This window comes from Sphaeramia orbicularis, chromosome 16 (assembly GCF_902148855.1).
Source record: "Sphaeramia orbicularis chromosome 16, fSphaOr1.1, whole genome shotgun sequence".
Classification (NCBI taxonomy): domain Eukaryota; kingdom Metazoa; phylum Chordata; class Actinopteri; order Kurtiformes; family Apogonidae; genus Sphaeramia; species Sphaeramia orbicularis.
Window position 1 is genome coordinate 33,120,624 of NC_043972.1, and position 18,835 is coordinate 33,139,458.

Below are 18,835 nucleotides of genomic sequence, written 5' to 3' on the forward strand. Positions count from 1 at the left end.
AAGTGAAGTTGTGAAACTCTTGTCCACTACAGAGGCCCAAAATGCCTTGCTGGGTCTCAGGAGGATATCTTGTGTACAAAGTACACCCATAAATTCTTTGTAGATGAATTTAAGAATTATTTCAAACAACTACTGTCTGCTGTGATGAGGAGTTTTGTCTGCACTTCCTCACTTTCACTCCCATCTCTCTCCTCCTCAATATTATCAAAAGGGAATCCCACAAAAGACCGTTGCTTGTCTTTGTCCTCCTCTTCTGCTCCCTCTGCCCAGTTTCTCCAGTCATTGCAGGCTTTGGGGTCTTGGAGTTTACAGTCTACCAGAGACATGAACCGCTGTGTCTGGCTGGCGCTGCAGGAGGGCAGTGGAACCTGGTATGTGGCGTGGAAACGACGCAGGTCCACTCTGAATGCACCCTTCTCCAGCGTCATGCAGGGTTCGAAACGAGCACCCCACTCAATCTCTGTCTCAATATAGGATGTTTTGGCTTGACACATCATACCTGTGAATGAAAGGATCAGACAGAAGTAGATGTTAGTACGGATGCAGTACTCAACTTTTACACAGGGTGTCGCTATTATCCTCAGCCCATCAAGGACAATGGAAATGCACTCAGTATATTAACTATATTTGGAGAGATTACTGGATCAACATCATAATCACAACTGAAAAATGATCTACAATTTAGTTTTTGGGGATCGCTGAGTAAGGAAAACAGGAAGCTGACAAGGGAAGGAGGCATGTGTGTAAAAACTGGTCTTCACAAAGAAAAGGAAAACAGCTGTTTCCTGAACTTTTTTTTTTTTTTTTTAAAGTCACTGAGTTTTGGGGTTTTTTTTTTGCTGAACTGCCTTTTTCTTCCTCTCTTTTTTCTGATTTGTTTAAGCAGTAATATTTGCAAGGTTGCAGTGTCCAGTGTCGTTGTGCTCCATAGGGTCACATTAATCTCTTCAGAATCTTCTAAAGTTGATCCAAACAGGATATAGGTGTGACGCAGCGCCCTCAGCAGTGCTAGTAATTTATGTTTGTTGGTTTCACTCATTTCCTGTTTTACTGTGGTGAGGGGTTTTATTCGTTTGTGTGCATTGTGTCAGTCTTATCTGCGTCCTTCCTGATTGTCTTCACCTGGGGCTCATTACCTCTCTACCCTTTACATACCCTCCTCTCCTTGTGTCTGTTGTCAGTGCGTCATTTATGCCATGCCAAGACAAGTGCTCCCTTGACCTTCTCCCATTCCTCTGTGCTGCTTTGGAAGATTTTTTAATTCCACATTTTGCGAAGATCTTTTTGTTATATTTTTTGATACCTCATTTGAGAAGATTTTTGTGTTGATTTTTGATACCATGTTCATGAAGACCTTTTAGTTAGATTTTTTGATGCCTCATTGGAGAAGACCTTTTTGTTAATGTTTTGATTCCACGTTTGTGAAGAACTTTGTTAGATTTTTTTTTTGATACCTCGATTGAGAAGATTTTTGTGTTAATTTTTTATTCCACTGTTGTGAAGATATTTTTGTTCCTTTATTTTTGAGTGATAAATACTCAAACTAAGTTGCTGAGTCTGTCTCGTGCATTTGGGTCGAAGCCTTGTGATTTCGTAACAATAGGATAAAAGACACTTCCTAGTTTTTTTTTTGGCCTTGTGGTCTGAGAGGAAGTGTCCTGCTTATCCTTTTAACTCTGTTTACAGGGTGAAGAAAGTTTAGGCCATGACAGAACATTTGAGAGGATTTTGGCTAATTGCAGTGTCTTTTACATAGATAAGGGGATTAAACATGCGACTGACAGCTTTAATTTCTGATCGCTGTTTGGCTGTTCTTCACAGTGGCAGAACCAACTTGGCTGTTCCTGTAACAGAAATGTTTTGGTTTGGCTTTTTCATAGTGGCTCCAGGTCATCAAGGGTTATATGAAGTCTTTTTATTTGAAGACAGCTGCAGAAGCAAAATGTGTATTTTCTAATTCTGGTGAAGCACTTTGGGTCTATTTTTAAAAAATAAATATTTACTGAGATAAAAGAAACTTTTTCAGATAAAACACATTTTTAGGTCATTTTTATATTATTTTTATACAAGAATCCATGTATAACATGGTAAAAAGGACACAAAAATTATGTGCTACTATTTTATGAATATCTTTTTATTCTCTCACATGGGAATTGAACTAATTATGCAAGGCAGAGTGTTTCACAAAAATGACCGCTGTTCCAAAATCACTTGCGATTTGTGTTTAAATGGGTAGGATCTGCACGTAACACCAGTGGACAAGATGGGTTATCTGCAAAACCTGGAATGAGAATGCTGATTCATGAAAAAACTGCATGTCTGGATTAGAAAATTCACTAGGATCGTCACATTTACCACAGTGTCTTTATAACAGTATATAAGACCATTTCAAGCCATGTGTTCCAGATCAAATGCGCTGACACCCAGGTAGCTTTTCCTGTCCAAGTTTTGGCCCCAATATTTAATTAAAAATTCATTAATTTTGAAATGGCTCAGAGCAAGAATATAATTTTTTGGCATTCATCTGAGGTCCCCATTAGGTACATCCCGGGGGGAAATATGTCTAAATTTCTCTTTTATTATTGGGTCTAAAAAGCCAGCAAAGTGCCAGGTACCAAATTGAACCCAGTTTCATAGAAGCGCCCATATATATTATTACTCACCTGTGGCCTCCACAACTCCTTCTAAGATAACAATTATTTCAAACTGTTGTCGTCTAAGCTGTTCAGGCCCCAGTTCCCAAAGAGGACTGTTAGAGTCAATGTTGTGCTGAATGACTTGAGGCTCCACCAAGAAGAGTCGGTCTGACCCGGATTCATAACCGAGGTTGATTTCCGTCTGCTCCAAAGGCAGGAACTCACCCTCAGCAGTTTGGCGAGACTTGATTAACTTTGCACGGACCTTTGCATCGACCATGTGACTTTCTCTCAGATCCCCCAGACGGAACATTAAACACAGCTGGTCATCACGGTTGGAAATGACACATGTGCGACTGAAAAGCAGTGTCTGTGCTCGCTTTTTAGGTCGGGATATTTTGACAAACATGCAACCCACCATGAGTGCATCGATCATGGACCCTACTATACACTGCACCATGACCAGCAACACACCCTCGTGGCAGGTGGGGGACACAGTGCGTGATCCATAACCAATTGTACGCTGAGTCTCCACTGAGAAGAGCAGAGCTGATATGAAGCCATCTATACCTATATAACAGGTCCTTTGGTTTAGATGATCTGATGTGGGGTGTTCCTCTAGGTCTAGGTCACCTCGGAACAAAGCATTTAAGAAGTAAAGCAAAGCAAACAATAACCAGGTGGTGATGTAGCACATCATGAATACGAACAGAAACCAGCGATACTGGAGATCCACAAAAGAGGTGAAGATGTCAGACAGGAAGCGGCTCCTCTCGGAAATGTGACACAAGTTGACACGACACTTTCCATCCTTGGAGACGTAACGAAGCTGTTCTCGAGTTTCTGGGGGAATGGTGGGGGTTTGGTCATAGTCACTCTCCAGGAGTTTACTCCGGGCCTTGGCCAACCTCTCCATCTCCCTAGCGGGGCTGGTAATATTGCTATGTACAGGTGAGAGTGGGGTGCTGTGAAGTGGGCTGCTGTTGAGGAGACAAAGTGGGCTGGTGTTGCCCATGTTAGGCACACTGAGGGCATGACGAGCATAGCGTGAGACCGAGGGAGGATCTCTGAGTGAGCAACGGCGCAACAAGGATTGATCTGGATCTGTAAGGCCCATGGCAGACGGTGGAAGCAAGCTAAGGTTTCCCCTGAAAGGAATATCTGTTGTACTTTTATGACGTTTCTTGGCTGTTGGGAGTTCAGAAAAAGTCCCTGGTATGAAGTCTGAAGAAAGGGTGGAGTCTGTGGTTGTCTGGGAATGGGAGAGAAAAGAGTCCCTTAGAAAACTCCTTCCAAAAGCATTTTCTGAAGTATGAGTAATCCACATGATGTCTGAACTTCAGGAAGAAGGTTACATGAGGTCTTTAACCTTCTTGTGTTCAATGATTCTATTATTTCTATTTGCTTACCATTTGATTAAATATCTTAAACATCTGCCTGCATTACATTAGCTTACAACCATTGCAAATATGAACTTTAGAGGCTAAACCAAACACCATCATAGTGTTATTATCATTTGCTGTATAATACAATCAATCAATCAATCACCATTAGGACTGTTTCCAGTGTTAAAAATATTACATTAATACGTTACATTAATGTTAAGGAAATAAATATTCCTTTGAAATTAAACTCACCACCTTACATTTATAACATAGCTTTCACACTGAACGTTCTCTCCAGTGGGGGTGGAATGGACAACCATGATAGATTTCGGTTGACTCTGAATTGACGTTCTTCGACTTCTTGTCACATCCTGGGTGGATCCTGGAGGTTCCATGGCTCCAGATGATCCGGGGGGCCCTCTGTTGTCGAAGTCCATTCTAGTACCAGGATGCATTAGTGGAGACGTGGCATCAGAAAAACAAAGACAACACACTAGAAGCAGAGAATGGGCACCGCAGGCCTCATAGCTCGTCAACTGATGGGACCTGAGGAGACAGATTATATCAGACCCATAAATAAATATACAAATATAATAATAATAATAATAATAATAATAATAATAATAATAATAATAATAATAATAATAATAATAATGATAATATTGTAATTATTGCACTATTGTGACACCTGCTGTTGTTACTGTCATATCTGATGCTGTTCTGATCCATTATTCACTTCATAACCGTTACTGTTTTGCACTACCGCTGCTATTTTAAATAGACTTATACAGGTTGTATTTAAAAAAAAAAACTATATATTTTGAAAAATTACCCCCAGTTCTGCATTTAATAATTTTAGGAATTTTCTTTTATGGGCGTCGGTAGGTAGGGGATTGGTGGATATTTGTCCAAATTTGCAGACCCAGGTTTTCATGCATGAGTGAGCAGGGGCAAATTGTGCAATCCAAGTTAAAACTGGTTTGTGCAAAGTAGCGGTGGGATTTAAATCCAATCAAAGGTCATTGGAGGGGCCAATGGGCATCCATCTTGTTTTCCACAAAGTTTCCAGGTTACAGCATTAATACTTTGGCCACCATGTCAATTCCATTTCTTTACCCATGGCAGCTGTTCCTGCCTTTCAAAGTTAATTCAACTTGTTTAGGCCTGAAAATGTCACTGAGGACAGACTAAGTTAGGGTTAGGGTTAGGGTTAACCTTAACCCATGACATGGTGGCCAAAGTGCTGTAACCTGGCAGTTTTGTGGAAAACAAGCCCATTGTCCCCTCCCATGACCTTTGATTGGATTTAAATCCCACCGCTACTTTGCACAAACCAGTTTTAACTTGGATTGCACAATTTGCCCCAGCTTACTCATGCATGAAAACCTAGGTGTGTAAATTTGGACAAATATCCACCAATCCACCACCTACTGACGTCCATAAAAGAAAATTCCAAAAATTACCAAATGCGGAACTGGGGGTAATTTTTCAAAAAATTTTTTATACACTTTATATTCTATTATAGTTTATTCTTTATACCACCTATTTATTCTTATTCTATATTTCCTTTCCTTGTTTTTTTTTTTTTTTTTGCATGGCTTTTTAATTACCAGGTGAGAGAGAAACAATTTGTCAGTTCTCTGTATGTCCTGTGCATCTATTGAATTGACAAAATAAAAATTTTTTTTAAATACAGTCAGGAATGTATTATTAAAACAACAGAAGTTCATTGTAGCCGAATGTATTAACTACATGTAAAATGAAACATGTTAACCTTTACATTTGTTTGTAGTGAGTTAATCGAAGTAGAAAATGCACTATATTGCATTGTGTTTTTTTTTTAGTTTCAGTCACGTATTTACAAGTTATAAACTATATAACCCCTATGGATTGGTAAAGTCTATTTTTATTAATTAAATAACACAACTTTCCACATGGTAACAAAATTGTGGAACAAACACAATATGTGGAAGTTAAATGGGGTATGAATCAGACAATGACAATGAGTTATCATCAAATGCTGTGACACAAGACTGAAAATACCACATGTTCCTTTTATTCATTTGGCCAATAATTTGCGTCAAATAGAGAACAAAGATGAATGACCTCAATATCATGGGAGTACTTGCCAAAAATTTAGGTTTTAACCAATGTGCCACATAAGCAAGACAAAGAAGAAGAAAGTCTGAGATGAACTAACCTGAATGCATGGTCATATTCCTTCATTCCACACCACACAAATCACCGATAACATAATATTAATGAAAAGATGTTAGCCTTCATACTGAAGCAGGAGCTGAGCAGCCAGCACTACAAGAGAAAGATTTAATGGAGATTTTCTCTGTGGAACTAAGCTCCATCATCCTGCTGCATCAGCAGAACAGGCACCGTATCCTGTGGAGTACAATAGACTTAGCTGCTCTTACAACTGCCGTTAAGATGTAAGGTTGTATAAATACGGAAAGTATAATACTGGCAAGGTCTGCAAACAGGCCACATGTACTATGTGATTTATGAAGACCTGAAATACATCTTGTACTTAACCCATAAAGACCCAAACCTCCACCGTTCACCAAAAGCATCTGCTGATCTAAACTGTTTAATACCTGTTGATCCACTAATCCTATCAATACATGTAAATAATTGATGTAAAATACAGTTTGTTATCTTTTCATGACATGGCTCAGACTGAAGGGTTGGCAGTTGGAATCCCGCTGGGTCCATGTGCTGCTGTGTCCTTGGGCAAGGCACTTCACCCTCCTTGCCTCCAGTGCTGCTACTCACACTGGTGTATGAATGCGTATGAATGTTTCATGGTGGTCGGAGGGGCCGTAGGCGCAGATTGGCAGCCACGCTTCCGTCAGTCTGCCCCAGGGCAGCTGTGACTACAGATGTAGTTTACCACCACCAGAGGGGGAATGTGAGAGCGAACGAATAATGGATCCTCTGTACGTGCTTTGAGTATGCGTTCATAGAAAAGCGCTATGTAACTCTAATCCATTATTATTGTTATTCATCAGATATGACCCATTTGGCCATTCAGAGGCTCTGTAGTGAATGTGGAAACACCGTCATCTTCTACAACATTGATTCACCAGTAAAACCCATGGAGTTTGATCAATGACAGTGGATGGGCATACTCGGTTTATGTTCAGTTATTGATATCTTTGGTGCAAAACTCACTTACCTTTAATAACCTTTGAATTAACGCTGAGTTTTCATGACTATCTAAATCAAATAAGGGAAACTAAATATTGGAAAATACGCGATTTACAGTGAAAAATGCAAAATATAGAGTGATAGTATAATAAATGGTTATAAATCACTTAAGAAAGGTTAAATAGAGAGAAAAATTCATCTGGGAACTTCCACAAAAGTAGTACTTGGTCTTTATTTTTTAATTTAAGAAGAATTATCTTATCTCAGCATAATTTGAATCTCTAAATGAAGTCATGTAGAGCTGCAGAAGATGGTTTATTTGTGAAATTCAACATGAATCCATTAAACAAGTGGTTAAATTGAAGAGCGTCACAGAACAGTATTTAAACCTTCACGTCTTACTTTATTGAATATCTGGTTATACTTTGTGAAATCAACAATAGAAATAACAATGCTGCATTTCTTTTCTCCCACTTCTTTAAAATAAGATGAGTAACAAAGGGAGGAGACGAAGACATTTAGACAACTGCATTGTCTATGTTTCTGTCTGCACTTTGTTGTAGTTACAGGATTTAGTGTTATGTCCAAGACACAAAGATGATGATTTTGTTGGCAGTACAAAATATGCAACAGTAATATGATAAATGATATGTGGAGTCATTTTCATTCATTAAAACACAAGAAGAATGCTCTCTGAAAGACTATAAAATATGGACCAAGACAAAAACGATGCAATACTACTACTACTATAGTGGTGGCTGCTCGTCTTTTAAGAGAGGGAAAGCTCATTGTCGGCTTACATCAAAAAAATGTCAAGTTATTTAAACATAAATTCGGCCCTCCGTTCCTTTTTGAGAAAATTCTAAGTGACCTCATCGTGCCAAGTAAACAAGAAAACGCTGAAATTATGTTAAATTGAAACAAGGAAGTACAATGAGTGTGTTTTATTTACAGTGCAAGAAATGAATGTGTAATTTCGTAGTGGTTTCTCTCTCGATTTCACAGCAGAATGTGCGATGGTATTAAACTGAACTGTGTCAAGTGAAGGAGTAGATCTCAAAATAGCTGTCAATCAAACGGGATTCAGCCTTTCAACTGATCCTCCAATCAGCATGCGGAAGGCTGGCGTCCAGCCCAGCCGAGCTCCGCCCACAGCTCCATTCACCCCAGAGACGCTGAGCGTCCGGGGGCGGGACAACATCATGGCATTCATCCAATTACCGTCCAGTTTTGAGGCAATGACAAAAACTGTTCCACTCAGTCCCACTGAAGTGCATGGACGCTGAGCGTCTACGGGCAAATGCACTGAGCAGAGATTGAATGAGAAAACAGCGCAACGGGAATATATGAGAAGTGAACAACATCGAGTCCGTTAATTTGTGATAACGCTGATTCTGAACGAACTCGTCTGGGAGATGAACGTGTTCTAACACATTTGTAGTCAATGAAATGTCAACACAACCGTACATATTTAACCATTTAATTTTCATGATTTTAGGGGAAGCTGAGCTTCACTTGCAGTCTTTGAGAAATCGCCACTGTACTATTATTACTACTACTACTACTACTACTACTATTACTATTACTAATATTAATATTGATAATAATAATAATAATAATAATAATAATAATAATAATAATAATAATAATAATAATAATAATAATAATAATGATAATGAAAGTAAGAGTAAAATTACTCTGCATTGCGATGTCTCTTTTATACTGCGCCTTGTTCATTTTATACTATAGATTTTGTACTGAGTTTGCTCTATTTTTTTGTAACTGTGTATTTATTCCTGTTCTTTATACTAGGATTTTTTTTTTACCTTGTTAGTTTTCTTTATATCACCACACTTCATTGCACACAACTGTGTGATGACAATAAAAGTCTATTCAATTCAGTTCAATTCAATTCAGTTCTATTCTATTCTATTCTATTCTATTCTGTGGCAGCATTATTAGGTGTAAGTTATGAATGAAGACGGTTGATATTACCCAAGTGGAAGCAACCACATCAGGTGATGTTATCAATATGTGCGTTCAATGAAAATGTGCTATCAAGAACAACAGCCAGATTCTTGACCTGAGGGAAAGGAGGAACTATATCGTGAAATATATAAAATCCTTTTTTGAGGAGGTCTTAAGTTGACAAAGCTTGAGAACCACTCTGCTCTAGATCATATCACTGCATGATGCAGGGATGGTGTTTATTAAATTACACACACACACACACACGTATATATATATATATATATATATATATATATATATATATATATATATATATATATATATATATATATATATATATATATATATATATGTATATATATATACATATATATAGCCTTCTTTTCATATGAAAAGTGTCCACCAAAGAGTAGGCAGGGGGAGGTTTTTGGGGTTTTTTTCAGGAAACTACTGTTGGTGCACTTCCTTTCGTAGGAGGTACTGCTGTTCACTTACTGTGAACTTCATTAGTCTGTAAAGGAGTTCAGCAGCGATGGGGTACTCTCAAAAATGTCCTGACCAGACGACCTATTTTGATCAGAGAAGTGGAAAATGTCTGGCCTGTGCCAAACCAGGTTATGTTATTCTATTTTATTCTCTTCTATTGGAACTGTCATTATTAGTAGTAGCAGCAGTATTTACCATTATTGTCTTTAGATAAGGGACGGGAACTTTCTCCAAACTGTGGAAGGAGTGACACAGGAGGGAAGCATGAGCCGTCGACAAGACCCTGTCCTCACAAAACCTTTAATGATGGCAAGTATTTAATGTGCCAGACGTGCACTCAATGTCAGACAGGTTTCATCACTGTCAGCAACTGCACGACAACTGCTGACACCAGGTGCTTGGATCTGAGGTAAGAACAGCTGATAGATCCTGTTTATAGACACATCTACTTTATCTGATTATGGACCAGTGCAACAATAAAAGGGAAATGGAGGAAACGGCAGCTGTTATGAAAAACTTCAAGAATTTATCTATACTTTTACTTAATTATTTTTTCTTTTTGTTAATATATTTTGTAGAAAGACAACCCAAGTGCCTGTGACAGTGAGTAACCTTCCCAAATGTAGTCTTTTGTAACTTTAGAGATAAAATTCACATTAAATAAACTTCATTTCTTAGAGGCTTATTTTCATTCCAGGAAGCAACAGATGCTCAAGATGTGTCAGCCTTCACCAAACCATCAACGGTAATTTAGATTACATCACTTAATTACATCACTTAAAGAACATTTTTTTGTGTCAACTCTACAGCAAAGTCAGACAGGAAATTAACCTGTAAAATCCCCCACCTCCAACCCCTACTTGAGTTTAGTCATGAGTTGAATGCTGTTATATGATAAATTGACAAGTGATATATTATGATAAAACACTGCAAAAGCAAAGAGTTAAAGGGGTCATATTTTGCTAAACTCACTTTTATAAGTCTTTGGTACATTTATTTGTGTATTTGGACCCTAACAGAGGTGATTTCTCAAAGACTGCAAGTGAAGCTCAGCTTCCCCAAAATTATGAAAATTAAATGGTTAGATATGTTCGGTTGTGTTGACATTTCATTGACTACAAATGTGTTAGAACACGTTCATCTCAAAGACGAGTTTGTTCAGAATCAGCTTTATCACAAATCAACGGACTTGATGTTGTTCACTTCTCATATATTCCCGTTGCGCTGTTTTCTCATTCAATCTCTGCTCAGTGCATTTGCCCGTAGACGCTCAGTGTCCATGCACTTCAATGGGACTGAGTGGAACAGTTTTTGTCATTGCCTCAAAATTGGACGGTAATTGGATAAATGCCACGATGTTGTCCCGCCCCCAGATGCTCAGTGTCTCTGGGGGTGAATGGAGCTGTGGGTGGAGCTCGGCTGAGCTGGACGCTGGGCTTCCATGTGCTGATTGGAGGATCAGTCAAAAGGCTGAATCCTGTTTGACTGACAGCTATTTTGAGATCTACTCCTTCACTTGACACAGTTCAGTTTAATACCGTCGCACATTCTGCTGTGAAATCGAGAGAGAAACCACTATGAAATTACACGTTCATTTCTTGCACTGTAAATAAAACACACTCATTGTACTTCCTTGTTTCAATTTAACATAACTTCAACGTTTTCTTGTTTCAGTTACAAAATTTAATCATTTCTTTAAGTTTAATATTGTTTTGTAGATAGTTAAATCAGTCATACTGTTGGCTAGGCTGGAGTGAACTAGCTATCTAGCAGGGTGCACATGATGGCAGATAATGCTAATGGAACGGAGAGCCGAATTTATATTTGAATAACTTGACAATTTTTTTGATGTAAGCCAACAATGAGCCTCCCCTCTCTGAAAGACGAGCAGCCGCCACTGGACCCTAATAGTTCAAAAAGTTTAAATTTGAACCCTCCACGTGTTGCAAATCTATCTTTATATTCATTCCGGCAAAAATCAAGTGGATTTCTCCAACCCGTTTCAATTCCTGCTTAATTTGTTATGTTTTATAACTAGTTACGTCATGACATTTGCACATATAAGGTCCAGACTTCTGACGAACATTTCTCTGAGTACGACATAACTGTTTGTCAGCAGCAGCGGTTGTAGTTCATAGTGGCTGAACAGGACAGAGCAGCACAGTCAACAACCTGGAGGAGGTGGGGCATGGAGTGGCTAATTTGCATTTAAAGGGCCAGCGCTTAAAACGACCTTTCTGGTGTCATTACTCAGAAATAGGTTTGAAGATGGACCTGTGGAGTTAAATTAATGAAGAATTCAGACCCAAGCATAGCATTTACAGTTTATGTAGACCTCAGGGAAATGTCTTAAAATGCATAATTCCATTTAAAAAATGCAAAATATCACTCCTTAAAGATTAACATATTTGTAGCAGAATAAAATTAAAGGTACAGTTTTACAAAGTAAGTGCAGAGTGATCATGAAGTTGTACTGTTTTCACTCACTGTTCATTTTAGGTTTGGACACCTCTGGCATCTGACACATTACCAACGGCCCCCCACCCATATCTAAGTAATACATGTACGTGAAATACTCACTTGATCAGAGGAAAAAGGCTTATCGACTCGAAATGTGACTTAGAGTTTCCTGATCTTTGTTTAAACAGGGATGGTGCCTTTAATCCTTGTAATCTGCATGCTGCTTGTTGTGCTGTCCACTTGGCTAATCTGCAGGAGGAGGAAAAGAGGTTTGCATGATGAGATTAACACAACAGTAAAGCCTACAATAGTCATAAAAAGTTTTTGGACACCATTAAAATTTTACACAATCTCAAATATCATCATGAAATATTTGCAGAAAAATCTTTTTTGTGTTTCAAAAGGTGTGATTGTATCCGACACATACAAATGCTTATTAATTTTGTTTATTGTTAAGAAGAAAAAATAGCAAAACTAAATTATTGACAGTTTCAACATGTCATGCCCTGGATGTGTTTCCTTATCTGCTGAAACATCCAGTTTTAACTTCTATGGAACAGAGCATGTGCAGTAGCATGTAGGTTTGGAGAATGGAACAACACTTGGCAGAGTTCAATGACTGAAGAGGGATTCTTAAGGAAATATATGTGGAGCGGATGGGTGTTGATGTGGGTGTGTAGTCTGTTACATGTTTTAATGCAGTCTTATTAATTGGACTGATGGGGGAGTTCCCAAGGGCCATTTCATGGAAGATAATAATAATAATAATAATAATAATAATAATAATAATAATAATAATAATAATAATAATAATAATAATAATAATAATAATAATAATACATTTTATTTGTATAGCGCTTTTCATAGAACTCAAAGACACTTTACATACAGCAGATAAAAACAGAAACCAAACACATTAAAAACAGATAAAAGCAGGTGCAAAAGGCAGGTATATGAATATAAAACAATTAAACATTAAGATTAAACATTAAAAGCAATCTTACATAGATGACTTTTTAAAAGGGATTTAAAGGTGTTGAGGCTGGAGATGTCAGGTTGTTGTAACAAACTGTATGAATGTCAGCTAAAATCATCTACATGTTCTACCCTCTGTCTCCCTATGTTCACAGTACAGTTTCACATGTTGTGTATTATCATTTTTATGTTCACTTATGTTATAATAAGAAGATATGGGGTGAAGTTACTTTCAAAACATCTGTGTATGTACATGTAAAAAATATACATGCACTAAAAACATGTGCATGTTAGTTTACAGTTGTCCATAAATAAAAAATTTTGTAAACTCTTCTTTAATCAAAGCATAGAGTATATAGTGTATATTTTCTCTGTGAGAATACAACTCATAAAGTTACAATTTTACTGAATTACAAATACAGATTGCAGGTTTATGGGTGTGTTTTCTCCGTTATGGACATGAATCTGACAACTGTGACATCACTGTCAAAACTATATTTTATATAATATGGTGTTTATTGTTTTTGGGTTTTTTTTTAATGAATGTAAACACATTTTATAGTGATTAACAACAGCACAGGTGTCAAACATGTGGCCCGGGGGCCAAATCTGACCTGCCAAAGGGTTCAGTCAGGCCTGCGGGATGAATTTGTGAAATGCAAAAATTACATTTTAATTCAGGTTCCACATACAGACCAATTAGATTTCAAGTGGGTCAGAACCAGTAAAATATTATCATAATAACCTATAAATAATGACAGTCTCAAATTTTCTCTTTGTTTTTTGGTGTAAGAAAGTAAAATTACATGAAAATGTTTACATTACCAAACTATACTTTTACAAAAAATGTGAATAATCTGAACAAATATGAACAAATGGAACTGTCTTAAGAAAAGTAAATGGAATTTTATCACTATTCTGCCTGGTACTAAATCTTTTGTGCGATTGTAATGCGCATGTGGAAATGATAAACTGATAAACCAAGTCATAATATTGTTAAAATTGCACTTGTTTTTCTCAAGACAATTCAAGTTGTTCATGTTATTCAGATTTTTAAGGAAACTTTGTAGATGTAAACCTGATCATAATATAATTTTACTTTTTTCACTGTTATTATTTCACTGGTCCGGCCCACTGGAGATCAAATTGGGCTGAATGTGGCCCCTGAACTAAAATGAGTTTGACACCCCTAAACAACCGTAATGTTATTTGTCTGTGATGCAACACTCAATACAATCTAACACTGCTGAAGAGTTAAAATAATATCCACTTCAGTCTATTTTAACTCTGAGGGTGTTATATTTGTGATTTCTGACTGCTGTCAAGTCTCCTAACATGACAGATTATAATTTTCCAGTTGGATTAATATACTTAACTAGTTTGTTTTTTTTTCTTTCTTGTTTTGGGTGAGCAGGACAAAACATGGTGTTGAATTTTGTCAGAAGATCATCACTCATGAGTGCAGGGTTCTCTCCCCTCTCTGCTCCAGCTGCTAACAATGATCTAGAGGACTTTCTGAGTGAGTGGAAGTGTTCACTGCTTCTTCTAACTATACCAGACATTTTCTTTAGTTCAATACATTTAACTTACAATAGTGTTTAACTGACAGCAAGAGAATAGTAATAAATCTGCAATTCCTCAAAAAATTGTTTGTATTTTCTATGTTTTAACGATCGTCTGTGTAACTGGGTAAAATTACCTTTCCTACAATAATCATCAGTTTATTTTGTGAGGTCTTTGTGCCAAGTGTCCAAACAGGTGCGAAAAATAATGCATGTTTAGCCCTTTCATGCGTAGTGGTCACTACAGTGGACAGCTGTTCAAAGGTGTTCTCGTCATATTCATGGATTTTGTTGTTTTAGTTCCATATCAACCAACACAGGGGATGCGTATGCATTATTCTTTTGTTGTTTAATTGCACCCATTTTATGTACAGCACTTTGTGATTTTTAGCTGTGAAAAGTGCTTTATAAATAAACTTTACTTACATCAGATTAGCTGCTTTAAAAATGTTTTTATATCATAGTTTTCACACAATATATCAGTAAATACTTGTTTCTTTGCTTCTAAAATTAAGCAAATGGTGTTCAGCTGAGTGGACATTTTTGTAACTCCGTGAAAAATTAGTTCATAAAAAATTCAATCACATTGTTTTTTTTTCATGCCTAAAGAGGAATAAAAACACTCAGGAAAAAGAATCTCAGTGAAGGTTCTCATAATTCATGCATGAAAGGGTTAAAGTCCCCAGACACTTGATTCATATCCTCCTGAGACCCAGCAATGTATTTTTGTCTTCTGTAGGGGACAAGAGTTTTACAGCTTTACTTTACTTAGAGGAGACTGTTTTATTGCATTCAGACACCCATCATTAAGGCCTGTTCTGATTAGTACAAAAATTAAAAGTACGGTAGGCTACCATGCAAAAGTCTTTGGAGCCTTTAGATTTGTTGTTTTTGCAGAGTTGTAATGGGTGTGTGTCTTCCCTTCTTACAGGAAATCTGCATTAAATATGTGCACAGTATTGAAACAAACAAAACCAGACCTATAGAGCTTCTGCAGATAAAGTCAGTATTTAATGTGACCTCCATTTGGATTCAGTAAATCTCCAACTCACTTGAGTCGACTGTCGGGATGTTTTCTTAAATAATCTTGTGTTATATTAGACACCTTCAGAATGTCCTGGAGGTTTTCAGTCTTTAATCCTCCTCTCTGTCCAGATGAACCCATACAGCTTCTACAATAGTTACATATCTGAAATGCATTGTGAAGGAAAATCAGTTCACTAGCAAACATGTTAAACTGTCACTAAACGATTGGCATCTTAAAGACTGTTAGTTATCATTTTTAAACATTCAGCTGCTTGCTGTCAATCACTTTACTGCTGAAGACTGAAAAAGAATGCTGAAAAATGCATCTGTCCGTGCTCATTGTAAAGGTCAAACCAGATTTACTACCATCATGTAACCTTTGTAGAATGTATTTAAGCTGGACTTCAGCCAGCCCAGTTTAGATGATTTACAAGGTTGCTCTGAGTGCTTGTGTATTGTCTCACTTTGATTCTTGCAAGAAAAACAAAGTATTTTTTGTGATCCCTCAAATCAGAGTGTAGTGTTTTTCTTTGTCTAAGAGTGCTATTGAATCCATTACAGCATAACCACACATATTCATTTATCAGTCTTTGTAGTAATATTATGCAAAAATGGAATATGAAGCAAATATGTAAACAGTATTAAAAACAAAAATAACATCTCAGGAAAAAATCTAAATATTAGAGAAGTCATATGGGATCATCTGGACAGAGACGAGGACAAAAGACCATGAAAGCCTGTTAAATTTTGCACATTTCCTGCATATTTCTTAAGACACTAAAGACAAGTGTCCATTATGAAAATGCAAAAAACAGCAAATCGAAAAATTGCATAAGATTTCTGCACAGTACTATACCTTCCTCCAGCCTGAACTGAACCTTACAGGTTTGATATCAGTGTAAAGTTTGTATGCAGTTTTATGCAATATTTTATGCAGTAATATTTAATATTTAAAATAAGAGTACAATGATCTGAACAGAGAGCAAAATATAGTTATCCACTGTCATCGCATATTAAAATAGACAGTAAATCATTGTATAGAATCACCGAGCTCTGAAACATTACCAATAGAGATAAAAACACTATACCTGCCAAACACTTGATAACAGCCACTATCCTTTTATCTTTAGGTCCGAATATATTTTCAGCCCCATTGCAGTCCGTGTTGGACAACCTTGACGTCCTGGAAGAGCTGGTCATTTTGTTGGACCCCGAGACCCAGGGTGTGAAGAACACCAAACATTTGGCCTCCCTCTGCTCCTTCCCCTTCACTTGGATTACATACACCTACTCAATGAGGGAAAGCAAGAGCCCTCTGAAGGCTGTTCTGGAGGGCGTCACCAGTAGACACCCTGAGTGGACAGTGGGACATCTGGCAAAGCTGCTCTGGCAAATGGAGCGCAATGATGCCATCAATGTTCTCACTAAACTGAAACAAAATGAAACAGATGCATAATATTCCTTTCACCTTCAGTGCTGAGCCTGCAATTGCAATTTGCACAATATAAAAGTTTGTCTCTGCAAAATGTAGATTTCAAATGTGTTAGAGTGAACACTGGAAAATGTGCACTTCCTAGTTCACAGGTGTCAAACTCATTTTAGTTCAGGGGCCAGATTCAGATAAATTTGATCTGAAATGGGCCGGACCAGTAAAATAATAACATAATAATATATAAATAATGTCAACTCCAAACTTTTCTCTATGTTTTAGAGCAAAAAAAGTTAATGAACATTATGAACAGGTTTACATCTACAAACTATCCTTTCAAAAGATTTGAATAACATGAACAAACTGAAAAAAATAAGTGTAATTTTAACAATATTCTGCCTCAGTTTATCATTTACACATGTACATTATAACTTACAGATCACAGTGGATCAACAAATGCAGAAAACATTTAGTAACAGACAAAATATTGTTAAAATTGTACTTGCTTCTCTTAAGACATTTAAGGTTATTCACATTTTTTGCAAAATTATACTTTGTTTTAATGTAAATACATGAAAATATTTACATTTACAAAGAGAAACATTTGGAGTTAGAATTATTTATGTTATTATGGTAGTATTTTACTGAATCCTGCTCACTTGAGATTGAATCGGTCTGAATGTGAAACCTGAACTAAAGGATTGTTAATATCTTAGTATAATTTTGCATTTCACAAATTCATCCCGAGGGCCGTACTGGACCCTTTGACGGGCCGGATTTGGCCCCTGGGCCGCATGTTTGACACCTGTGTCCTAGTTGAGCAAGAAAGTACAAAAATAATCTAAGAATAATCACAAGGGGGGAGGGGAGACACAGTGGTGCAGTGAATAGCACTCATGCCTCACAGTAAGAAGGTCCTGGGTTCGACTCCAACATCAGTCAATGGGAGTGGGATCTTTCTGTGTGGAGTTTGCAGGTTCTCTCTGGGTACTCCAGCTTCTTCCCACTATCCAAAGACATGTGCTGTTAATCTAAATTGCCCATAGGTGTGAATGTGACTGATTAGTTGTTTGTATCTATATGTCAGCCCTGCAATGAACTGGTGCCATGTCCAGGGTGTGCCCCACCTTCACCCATAAGTTGCTGGGATAGGCCCCTGCGACCCTTGTGAGGATAAAACAGGTTCAGATAATGAATAAATGACCACAAAGAGCAGGAAAAAACATTAGGCCTGGCAGGGTGGTGCTGCTCTATTTTTCTTCCACAGGTTTATGTTGGAGGTGATGTAACAAAACCTGCCAGCCTAAGCATGTTTATTTGAAGTTTGACATCTTGCGAGACAGACATAGTATGCTTTCCTTTGTTGCGAAGTCCATTTGCTTGCAGCTATCCAAGTTTAGTCTATCGTATGTTACCGATATTATCCAAGTGTCAAGAAAACAAGACTATGCCTGTATTCCAGAGGAGTATGGGCACTGGTGCATATTCATTTCACCTAACATCTGGTTGTGCAATCCTCAGGTTTGTTTATGCTGAGATTTTGTTCCTCTTTAACTAGTTTGTCATGAAATACTGAATAACTTCACATTCTAAAATGTAAAAAAAAATAAAAAAAATAAAACCTGTTAAACGTTCCAGTCAATGTCTATTTTTTCATGAACATTACGTATACAATAAAGAATGGAATTCCTTTGAACATCTTAACATCTTTATTAAGCAAATAACATTATAAATAAAAAAAGTGCA

At 37.2% G+C, this 18,835-nt stretch overlaps 2 protein-coding genes across 7 annotated transcripts; one reads left to right on the top strand and one right to left on the bottom strand.

Annotated features, from left to right (window-relative positions):
* On the bottom strand, positions 1 to 6,360 carry kcnj20 (potassium inwardly rectifying channel subfamily J member 20). Of its 3 annotated transcripts, none has more exons than XM_030157162.1 (4): positions 6,222 to 6,360; positions 4,282 to 4,567; positions 2,862 to 3,888; positions 1 to 499 (listed from the first exon to the last, which is right to left on the bottom strand). In XM_030157162.1, the coding sequence occupies exons 1-4, from the start codon at positions 6,245 to 6,247 to the stop codon at positions 117 to 119; spliced, it is 1,722 nt and encodes a 573-aa protein (XP_030013022.1). In that variant the 5' UTR covers positions 6,248 to 6,360; the 3' UTR covers positions 1 to 116. The 3 variants fall into 3 exon arrangements, with proteins under 3 accessions (XP_030013022.1, XP_030013020.1, XP_030013021.1); XM_030157160.1 differs by having other exon boundaries at positions 2,664 to 3,888; XM_030157161.1 differs by lacking the exon at positions 6,222 to 6,360 and adding an exon at positions 4,731 to 4,811 and having other exon boundaries at positions 2,664 to 3,888.
* A 3,263-nt stretch (positions 6,361 to 9,623) lies between these two features.
* Positions 9,624 to 17,352, top strand: igflr1 (IGF-like family receptor 1). Of its 4 annotated transcripts, none has more exons than XM_030157175.1 (8): positions 9,624 to 9,765; positions 9,848 to 10,046; positions 10,216 to 10,240; positions 10,335 to 10,382; positions 12,137 to 12,200; positions 12,286 to 12,366; positions 14,487 to 14,591; positions 16,791 to 17,352. In XM_030157175.1, exons 1-8 carry the CDS (start codon positions 9,684 to 9,686, stop codon positions 17,114 to 17,116), a joined length of 930 nt encoding a protein of 309 aa, XP_030013035.1. In that variant the 5' UTR covers positions 9,624 to 9,683; the 3' UTR covers positions 17,117 to 17,352. The 4 variants fall into 4 exon arrangements, with proteins under 4 accessions (XP_030013035.1, XP_030013036.1, XP_030013037.1 ...); XM_030157176.1 differs by having other exon boundaries at positions 12,137 to 12,191; XM_030157177.1 differs by lacking the exon at positions 12,137 to 12,200 and having other exon boundaries at positions 10,316 to 10,382.
* Positions 17,353 to 18,835: the final 1,483 nt, after the last annotated feature.

Bases quoted from the DNA above. Each gene is read 5' to 3' on its own strand.
- kcnj20 (XM_030157160.1), bottom strand. From the start codon at position 6,247: ATGAAGGAATATGACCATGCATTCAG. The intron at 3,889-4,281 runs GTAAGGTGGTGA...TCCCATTCCCAG, and splicing joins GTGAAAGCTATGTTATAAAT to ACAACCACAGACTCCACCCT. The intron at 500-2,663 runs GTGAGTAATAAT...TTTCATTCACAG, and splicing joins AGGAGTTGTGGAGGCCACAG to GTATGATGTGTCAAGCCAAA.
- igflr1 (XM_030157175.1), top strand. From the start codon at position 9,684: ATGGGGTACTCTCAAAAATGTCCTGACCAGACGACCTATTTTGATCAG. The intron at 10,047-10,215 runs GTAAGAACAGCT...TATATTTTGTAG, and splicing joins ACCAGGTGCTTGGATCTGAG to AAAGACAACCCAAGTGCCTG. The intron at 12,367-14,486 runs GTTTGCATGATG...TTGGGTGAGCAG, and splicing joins CTGCAGGAGGAGGAAAAGAG to GACAAAACATGGTGTTGAAT.